At 43.0% G+C, this 10,237-nt stretch overlaps 1 protein-coding gene across 7 annotated transcripts; it reads right to left on the reverse strand.

Annotated features, from left to right (window-relative positions):
• Nucleotides 1–1,267: 1,267 nt before the first annotated feature.
• NIPA2 (NIPA magnesium transporter 2) lies at nt 1,268–9,847 on the reverse strand. 7 transcript variants are annotated; one of them, XM_015851171.3, is made up of 8 exons: nt 9,661–9,847; nt 7,962–8,018; nt 5,639–5,699; nt 5,106–5,328; nt 3,851–3,907; nt 3,326–3,416; nt 2,597–2,757; nt 1,268–2,246 (listed from the first exon to the last, which is right to left on the reverse strand). In XM_015851171.3, exons 4-8 carry the CDS (start codon nt 5,242–5,244, stop codon nt 1,609–1,611), a joined length of 1,086 nt encoding a protein of 361 aa, XP_015706657.2. In that variant the 5' UTR covers nt 5,245–5,328; nt 5,639–5,699; nt 7,962–8,018; nt 9,661–9,847; the 3' UTR covers nt 1,268–1,608. The 7 variants fall into 7 exon arrangements, with proteins under 7 accessions (XP_015706657.2, XP_085388698.1, XP_085388701.1 ...); XM_085532572.1 differs by lacking the exon at nt 9,661–9,847 and adding an exon at nt 9,400–9,554; XM_085532575.1 differs by lacking the exon at nt 9,661–9,847 and adding an exon at nt 9,353–9,554.
• Nucleotides 9,848–10,237: the final 390 nt, after the last annotated feature.

Genomic DNA, 10,237 nt, shown 5'->3' on the forward strand with positions numbered 1-10,237 from the left:
TCAAACATTCCCCTCTGCTTCAGGCTTCAATTAAAGAACTGAAGAAGAAACGCTTAATTTGCTAAGATCATTATTGGTTTAGAGCTAAGTCTCACAGACCTCAGGCTTCAAGTTGGACCTGTCCTGCATAAACAGTTAGTTAAGTAACAGAGCCTGGTTTTTGGCTTAAGAACTCTGTAAAATTAACTAGTTGTGGTGTGATTTAAGTAAGTTATAATTCTCACTGGTTAAACTGGCAGCATTAGGTGAACCGATTAGGTGAACACATTAGAAATACTAGCATTAGTACAGATTTCAGGATGATATTTTTCCTTCAATGAATATGTTTGAGAGAATTTCAGAGATTACTCCTCTGTTAGCTTCCCATCACATATAAATGATTTAAAAAATAATAATCCACTGCCTTCTTCACTTAGTATAATTGCTTGCCTTAAAGGGAAAAAATAAAGTGCACAAAAGGCATAACTGTCTTATTTTAAATTATGAAACACGATGGATCTGGAATCCAAAGCATCTATTATAAAGTAAAATGTTACATGAAATTTTAGCCTGTTGCTCAGTAAGTCAGGCTGGTGTTTTGTTAATGGACGTGGCAGCCAGCAGTCTGATGCATCCAGTTGTAAGGTCTTAGGAGGGCTGTGCTCTGTACCTGAACAGCAGAGATGTGATGCTCCTGAAAACCAGACAGAAATTCTAATCCTGTTCTTTGCCCAGAATTTCAAGGACCTTTTTTCTTGTTTGGCATCTTGGTGTCTTCTCCACATATGAAAAGGAAGGTAGCAGTGTCAGTTTCACGGGTGGGAGTTGCTTGATTTCTGTCATGGTAATAAAGTGTATTCCTTAACATTAAGCACTGAAACTGACAAAATGAGAGCAGTAAATAGTTGGCTCTAACATTCACCATCTACAGTAGGAATGTTCTTATAAAACTATATCATTAATACTTCTGCCTTTGTACTTAAAAAAAAATCACCACCAGAGCACTGTCGAAGCAGTGACATTTTGGGTTTGTTTTTTCCTGGTCCGCTTCCTGAAGTACCGTATTACTGCAACCAGAACTACAATTCTGTGATTAGGGCTGGCTTGTTGATGTAAATGCTCCAGGTCTAACAAAGATTTTTAGGTAAGCAGGACCTTCAAATGATTACTGCTGCTTGGTTGTAGCCTTCCTCTGGCCCAGGCTGGGACAGCTCCCATTGTAAAATGTTACAGCCATTCAGCAGACTTTGGGGCACACGTACAAAGGATTGAGGCCCACTGCAGTCCGTTTACCACCAGTGCAGAAATAAAGCCATTTATTTTGGATAAAATTGTCATTAGTGCAATACATCCTGAAACAGAAGAGGGAAATGAAAGTATTTACATAACTTAAGCAATAACACCAGCTGTGGTCTGAGGTCATTTTAGTATTTTTGTAAAGTAAAAATAAGGCAAATTAAACCCCCCTTCAGTGTTTGTGATCTGAACTAATCGAACTTAAAGATTGTCTACCTACACTGTTAAGAAGTACATGAGGTTCCAGACAAGCTCAGACATTTCACAGCAGGAAAAAAATAACAAATCCAGAGTTACAGAATTGTTCTTCTCTTATTTAACAAGTGGATGTTTTCAGAAGGCTGACAGACTTCCATTTCTCCTGGCTGAGAGGCTCTCCGTGGATTGTATTTCACTTAAACAGGGAGTACTTTCTTCATCGTGATTAAAGCAGTCATACGTGCTCAGCAAAGACCCATTTGCTGCTCTATCATCTTTCCGCAAGGAAACGGGCAAATTTGCTAGGGTGAAGTTAACATCTTTGAAGGCATGCAATAAAAAGATCCCCACGATAATAGTAAGGAAGCCACTGAAGGTGCCAATAATATCATCAGCCGCCATGTGTTGCCATTCCTTGAACAGGATAGCAGAACAAGTTAAAACAGATGTCGTAAAGATTACATAGTAGATTGGAGTCACTATTGAAGTGTTGAATATATCCAGAGCCCTGTTCAAGTAGTTGATCTGCGTGCTCACACAGACAATAAGGCTTAGCAGCAGAATCCAAGACAACGGACTTTTCAGCACTGGTTTTCCTGCAAAAAGTTCCTTTATAGCAATGCCCAGACCTTTGACACAGGAGACTGATAATGCTCCAATCACTGAGCAAATTGTGATGTACACAAGAATGTTGGTCTGTCCATGGCGAGGTCCCACCACAACTATTAGAATTAAAGACACAATGACAACAAGTGTTGCGAAGACCACAAAACCTGTGTTGGGGGAGAAAAGACATCTTGTTATTTATGTACTCTATCCAACATCTTAGGGGTAACAGGAAAGCACGCGTTACTCCACCAGCACTGAAGTTAAAACAATTTTAGCGTGATCTTGCTAAAATAATGAAACTCAGACACATTACCTTTGCCACTGTCTCAACATGAAGACTCCCTGTGAAATCATGCCACAGAACCTAAATCTCTACTCTGCTGTGACAACATGAAGCAGACACAAATCATCTTTCTGGTAATGAAGGTTGGTAATAAAACTGTCTGCTTAGAGAAAAGTAAGTGCAGATCTTTCTGTATTAACTACTCAGAGACCAAGCCAGCATTTTTCTTACCTGGATCACGTAGTTTGTTGGACATTTCATCTAAAGTTTCTACTTCCTCCTCTTGTGGAGCATGAATTACCATCACGGTTGATCCAAGTATACTTAGCAGACACCCTATTTTTCCATGTAGATTAAGTTTTTCATTTAAAAAGAAGGATGACAGAATGGCACTAAGAAAAAAAGAATGGACAAAACATGCAATTAGTAATATTTATTTGCTCATCTGCATACACTTGATTTGACTATACATTCCAGTAACATACATAATGTGTGCTTTTTGGTGAGCAGGGACACCCTTAATGGCCATAAATCACTGAGGGCAATTCCACTGATTAAGCTTTTATTTAAAATAGCAACGCAGTCGATTTTCTATCAAGATCCTGCAGGCAGAACTAACTTGCAGGATTCTGCAGCTCCTTTTTATTCTGCCTCCCCTGAACTCTGCATTGAGGCACTTGTAAAAATCATTTTAAAGAGACAAAAGTCTTGAATTAGGAGCAAAAATACTCCCGTGTTGGAGAAGGCAACAGCTTTTCACATATTGAGGTGCAGATTGCCAGAACCAGTTCAGAGCAGTCACTTCAAATTTGGAGAAACTCAGAAGTTACTTCTGACATTTATAACTGTTCTTCATGTATAGTTACAAACAAACCACATTTACTACAGCATATCTCAGGCACTTATAAATATTTAGCTTTACTCTCTGCAATCGCATTGCTTTCTGTTAGTATTTCTTACCTTACAAGAACACTGAGAGCTCCTAGAGGAGTCACTAATGTAGCTGGTGCAAAAGCATAGGCAGCAAAGTTAGCTACTTCGCCCGCTCCCACTGCAGAGTAGTAATGATAATAAAAAGAAGTTAGGGTGCCTTATGCAACAAACGTGTAAATCTTCTTGCACACATGAACATGCAATAAGGGAATAAGGGAAAAATCTAATGGTGGTGCTGGGCTAACAGTACCAGTACAACACAAAACCCCCATTACTGCTTTAAACACAAAACAGGCTGGGGGACCACAACAGGCACTACAATTAATTCTGCCAAATAAGAAGAGGTGCTTTACTTTGGTGTCCATGTTGTATCTCCACAGCCTGCTAAATGGAGTCATGAACTTTAACATGGAGATACCTGCAGTGCCAAGCTACAAGGCAAAACACAGGCTAGGCATCCATTAAGCTACGGTTACTGTGATTACAGACAGTAAGTTCAGAGTTAAATAATGAGAAGCAAAGAAGATGGACAACATCCCCAAATTTACTTACTTGAAAGAAGTCCAGCCCACCACAGCCACTCCTTAAGGTACGCATGACCACCTTGACCTGAAAGAGTGTTACTCCATCAATATATCAACAAACAGCTGGCCCTGTCACTAATAACACTGCCAAAACATTTTTGTTTGCTCTTAAAAATACAGGCTAGAGGAATTGAAGTCATTGTCAAGCTCTGACATGCAGGTGCTTCCTACAGCCCACTGTGAAAACTGATTGTTTTGTTTCCTTTTTATTAGAAATGGCAGCGATGACCATATTGGCTTGACATGAAAGACAGTTCTTTCAACTCGCTGCAACAAAAAGCCAAGTTACACATCTCAGACAAACGCCATGGAAATCAGGCATGGCTTAGACAATCAACTACATGCACCAACGTGAAATGCAGTCACACTTCCCCATTCCAAACCAGGCAGAACAAATTGTGTATCTCACCCCAAATCTACCATCTTTCAGAAGCAGGCAGGACTGGTACCGAACTTAAAATATTCAGATTCAACCTTCTAAACAGTCTAAAGATTCTGCAACCATCTGCATGCTGCTCTCAAACCAATGTTCTACTACAGCTCTGACGCAATGTATCAATCCCTCATTTCCTTTACAGCTATTGAAGTGGGGAAAAGTGGCTTCAAAAATCTTTAAGTTCTTAAGTTGGACCCAATCAATTCCCAAAACGTTAACAGTGAAAGTCATTTAATATTGTTAAATTCAGTTCAACAAAATAATGCTGAAAATGTATACAAATGCCCACTAACAAGGCTTTTTGAGTTGGTAATATATCAATCCATAAGTAGAACTGTGTGTTGCTTAGAACCTTCCTGGCTTTAAAAAGGCAACAGTGAGAGACAAACACTTTCAGCAGCTCCACTACAGCATATCATAAGTGTGACTGAGTTTTTTAAAACATTCTCCTGACAAATGCAGTTAAATTCACCCCCTTAGGAGCGTAAATGCAGCTGTGAGTGCTGGTTCCAAGCTCACTTTACAAAATGAATTCAAACCTCAACTAAGGTGCAACAGGAATAGTTTTATTCTAAGTGTCCCTACAGGGCACTGTATGCAAAACAAGTAGTATGTGTCACATGCTGAGTTAGGTGTATTTGACACCAGAGGGAAAAAACACAACAAGAACACGCTGGATAAATGTTTGAGGTTCCACATACCGAAAAGTAAGGAGGAAATCGTAAATTCAGCAATCTATTAAGCAGTAAAACTGGAATGTCATCAAGTTTCTTCAACATGCATTTACCTGCTCTCATGGAGCCCTTCCTGGCTAACCGGAGAAGGCCTTTCTTTTTCAGGATAAAACTCCCTCCAATGAAGATGCTGGAGCTCATAGCCAACACCAGCCCAATGCAGAAGTCATATCTCCCACGGGCTTGGCTCATCTCGTAAACTGCTGGGGACTGTCACATTGATCGGTGAACAGTACAGCTTCTGTTACTCAACACAAGGTGATGCAATACTGAAACCTGAGCAAAACAAACACATGATTAAAGTGGTAGAAATGTACAACATACAGAGGATTCCCCAGCACTTCGTGTGTCTGGTTCTTCCTGAGATTGGCCAATGGAAGAAAAAGAAGCACATCTAAGCTTGACTCACAGATGAGTCAAGGCCATCTGACCCAGAATATAGAAACTGAAACCTCGAAACATAAAAGCTTCTCAGAAAGGAAAGGCAAACTTCTAATTGATAGGATTTATTTTCCTTTTCATTATGTACACAGACCTGTGACCTGCACACCGCTTAACTGACAACACCAAACAAATCATTACTTACATTGAAATTAGTTTGTCAGAGAGCTTGAGAACAGCCACAGCATCTCTTCCACATAAATTCACTAGAAAAGGTGAAAGAAGAGCAGAAGAGGTGTTAAATTGTACAGCAAATTGCCTGTCACAAATGAGCCCGGATGTAAGCGCGTGCATTTACCAGCTATAAAGAAGGAACAAGAAAAGGCCTCTGTTTGTTGATGCACAAAGACTTCCCACACCTGTCTGAAGCATTTTGCTGCTCAGCTACAGTAACTATGAGCTCTGCTGAAAAGCACCCACCCAACCTAAGCCTTAGTTATGTAAGACCACAGCTTAACAAAAAGCACTAACTAGGCTGGACTAGAGATGAAGGTTTTACATGCTCATCCTCTAGGCTAAATACACTCATTTCAGTACATTCTTTCTCCTGTTATATACTGCAATGAGGATCTCCTGGATTTCATCTAATATGTAAGATTGCAATTTAAGATATCTGTGGAAATCCTTTTAAAATGAAAAAAAAAAAACAACCCAAAACAAAACCCAACCCAAAGTCCTTTCAAGAAGATTAACATCTCTTTAGTACGAAGGGAAATGGAAACTATATTTAGGCTTTTATTTTAAGGCTGCTGGTTATTATGAATGTTCAGAGAACTGGCCGAAAGGAAAACACCTATAGATAAAAGAGCCACATCCAGCCTGGCCTTGAATGCCTCCAGGGATGGGGCATCCACAACCTCCTTGGGCAACCTGTTCCAGTGCGACACCACCCTAACAGAAGGAAACATTGCTCAGAAGTCCTTCTCTCTCTCCACAGGAGCACAAGGTAAGGAGCTTTAAAAGATGTTAAATATTTATTGTAACAAATTAGCTACATGTGCAGAGACATTATAAGTGATTTTGTGAGATGAAATAATATTTTACATTTGAAAGCAGATTAGCTTAAGCAAGTATGAGAGAGTTACCAGCCAAAGAAAATTAATTATCAGCTCTAATAGTTGCATTATATATGAAAGCAATAATTACAGTCAGTAAAAGTTAACACAGTAGATTGTTCTAACTTTGCCTACTTGGCCACCAGCCCTCAAGAGCTGAGCAGACTGTCTTTTCTCTGAGAAACAGCCTAAATATACACTAAAATCTTTGAATGCTACAATTCTGGATTTTCTTTCCACAAGCTGATCTTTTTAACTGTGAATGGGATGATCTTCAACAGGGCTGACAATAGCAGGACACGGGGAAATGGATCCAAGTTAAAAGAGGGAAGATTTAGGTTGGATGTTAGGGGGAAGTTCTTCACTAGGAGAGTGGTTAGGCCCTGGAACAGGCTGCTCAGGGAGGTTGTGGATGCCCCGTCCTTGGAGGTGTTCAAGACCAGGTTGGACGGGGCCCTGGGCAACCTGATCTAGTAAATGTGTATGTTTGGTGGCCCTGCCAGGCAGGGGGGTTGGAACTACATGATCCTTGAGGTCCCTTCCAACCCGGGTCATTCTGTGATTCTGTGATTTGACTAACAAAAGCCATCACAAATGTCCACTCTGGCCTTGGAACAATGTACAGCTCCCTCCATGCCTGCAAGCTGCCTTCTGCTATGCTGCCCTCTGGGTCCTCTCTCAACAGCCCATGCTTTAAGTGCAGCTCCTGAAGCTGTGCACTGCATTTCAGCTGATATATTATCACTCCCACAATACGGTGGAAGTCTCTTTTCACTCAACCCCAAACCAGTGGTTTTCTTCACACTTCCTGTGCAGTCAGCTTCAACTGCTCCAACAGCGTAACCTCCAAACTCTTTGCTACAGAGCTACTGTTCTCTGAATTGCGTTTGTTTAGCCACTTCCACCTGGCTGTGTGTAATCACTTTCATTTACACCTTCAGAAGCATCTCCTTGTACAGAAACGTTTCCTGAAAGTATTCATCAGCATTTACACGCTGGCAACCCTTCCCTGCTCGGTGCCATTAATTACGAGGCTTGTTTCGACCACATCACCAGCACTACATGACTCACCAGAAGGATCTGAAAACAACAGGCCTATTTTGATACGATGTTACTGAGAGTTACCTCAGGTACAGCTCTTCTTCACCTCTGCTGTATTTAAAGTTCTGGTCACTTGTAAGAGCTCCATGAGAACTTCTGTGTTTCTAACTTTCAAATAGGGCACCTGCTTAACACCCTCCCATCCACAAAGCTTTATGTGGGAGAAGAGTGGGTTCAAGCAACCGAAGCTTATAACAAGTATACAGTGACCCTGCTGCCCTTCCAGAGGCATAAATCCACAGGAACAAGAAACATCCCCTAACAACACACATGTTCACTAAGGTACCCTTTGAAGGCTTGTTACATACGTACCAATTTGTTCCAAAATCCAGCGGCATTCACTTCTTAAATACTCCCAATGTTATGTTGCTAAAATATAAATTAATAAGAACATTAATTGGTACATTAAGAAATCAGCTACGAAACCCCAATGTCCATAACTTAATGCTAATCTCACTATCGCACAAATCCAGATCTTCTTCCTCATCATGTTATGTGCACCTGTGAGTATCTCTCTGAGACATGTGGACAGAGAACACATCAAGGATGGATGTAACACACAATTAAGACATAAGAGCTGCTGGTTCCAATCTCAGTCACGTGCACCTGTAAAAGGCCGAGATGCACATCATCCAGAGCCCAAGGAGTCCAGAAAGTAGGAAAGAGCACCTCCAATATTGTAGTGCAAGTCTACCTACAACAGAATCAGATCATAGAATCATAGAATGGCCTGGCTTGAAAAGGACCACAATGATTATCCAGTTTCAACCCCCTGCTATGTGCAGGGTCACCAACCACCAGACCAGGCTGCTCAGAGCCACATCCAGCCTGGCCTTGAAGGCCTCCAGGGATGGGGCATCCACAGCCTCCTTGTTCCAGTGCATCACCACCCTCTGAGTGAAAAACTTCCTCCTAATTTCCTAAAAAAGAGATAAAGTTTTCCAGCCCTGTCCATGAGAGTGCAGACTTATTTTTATGTACTACACAGACAAGATAAACAAGGAAATATGCTTGATCTTAACATTTTTTTACCAAGATGTCATACGTGTGTGTACAGACAGCACACTAGAAGCAGAAACGCCCAAAGCAAAAGACGCATCAGTTTCAAAAAGACCATTTAAGTACTTTAAGTACATTAAGACTTTTTGAACACTGAGCAAATGTACTCCTTTAATGTGATATTAAGAAAGAAAAAACCAAAGAGCATTCAATTTTAAGATACTGGGGGAGAAAACAAGAAAAAATCCATTCTTTAACTTCTTGTGCATCCCGTTCTTTCTATGTTATTTATACTTATCCTCTTCTATATAAAGAACAATGTTCAACTGCAGGACCTTCACTACAACAGAGCATCATTCATCAGCTAAATGACCACAGAGTGTGCTTCATAGCAGCACTGCTATGCACTCCTGCCTGCATTTCCCAGAAGTCTATCAAAGCGGACCCAACGTGAAGTCAATGACACGACCTCCTCCATCCCTGATGCAACTTTTTCTTTACCTCATTCTCCAGCCAGATGAGCAAAGTTCACTCATGTTCCACCTGGAGCTTTATAAGATAGGCAGCCTCATATTTCAGACAACCTACAGACATGCCAGGACTGAGACACCAGCTGCCAGACGCAACTCCTACCTTCACAGAATGGAAACAAACCCAAAGTCTCTCTCTGATTTACAGAACGCAGCCAAAACCTTCCTTCCTACCTTGGACCAAAGCACAGCCTGGGCTGGGAAGCTGTTCCGGAGCTCACCTGGCACTCAGCCCTGCACCAGAACCTCTTGGGCTCCACGACGAACCCGGCACCACGAACCCCTCCAGGCTCGATCCCCACCGCCATGCACAGCCCACCGGGGCCTGCCGGCTCCTCACCCACACGGCTCCCGGCACGTCGCCACCGGTGGCCGCGCCTGGCGCCCACATGCCCCGCCTCTCGGAGCTCGCTCTCCCGGCCTCCTCCCCCCTGCTCAGCCCTCAGGCCTCGAGGCCTCCCCCGCCCTCCTCCCCCCGTTACCTGCGGTCGCCGCCCCTCACGCTCCCCGTTCGGGAGGACGAAGAGGCGGGGGAGGCCGGAGCGGGCGGTGGGAGGGGCGGGCGGCCGAGCTCTGCACCGCCATGAGGGGAGGGATAGAAGGGTGAGGAGCGACGGCGGGACGAGCCGCGAGGGCAGCGCCTTCCCCGAGCTCGGCTGTGCCCGCCCCGCCGGTCCCACAGCCGGAAAGGGCGAGGCAGCCTCACTCTAGCCCGCCCCCATCACATGGTCTGTCCCGTAAGCCGTCCCCTTTAGCTGGCTCTTGTGCAACCATTTCCATCTCCACACAAACAGTGGGAAGGTTGCGACAAGAAGATATCCACCCAGAGCCGCTGTCTGGTATCCGTTGGCACAATATCACCAGCTGGCGGAGTATTAAAGCATCCCACCAGGCTGCTGAGTTCAGTGCTGAAAACTGATGGGGAAATCAGGCAGCTGTAACGGCCTCTGGTGGCCACATCCCTGCTGCATTTAACCAGTCTGATCCCTAAGACACAGGCCTAAAGACTGAAACAGTTCCTCATAATACTTCCTAATGTACAGCCTAATGTCCTCAGGC

Source organism: Coturnix japonica, chromosome 1 (genome assembly GCF_054131305.1).
Source record: "Coturnix japonica strain WE chromosome 1, WE-NBRP24, whole genome shotgun sequence".
In the NCBI taxonomy this organism is placed as follows: domain Eukaryota; kingdom Metazoa; phylum Chordata; class Aves; order Galliformes; family Phasianidae; genus Coturnix; species Coturnix japonica.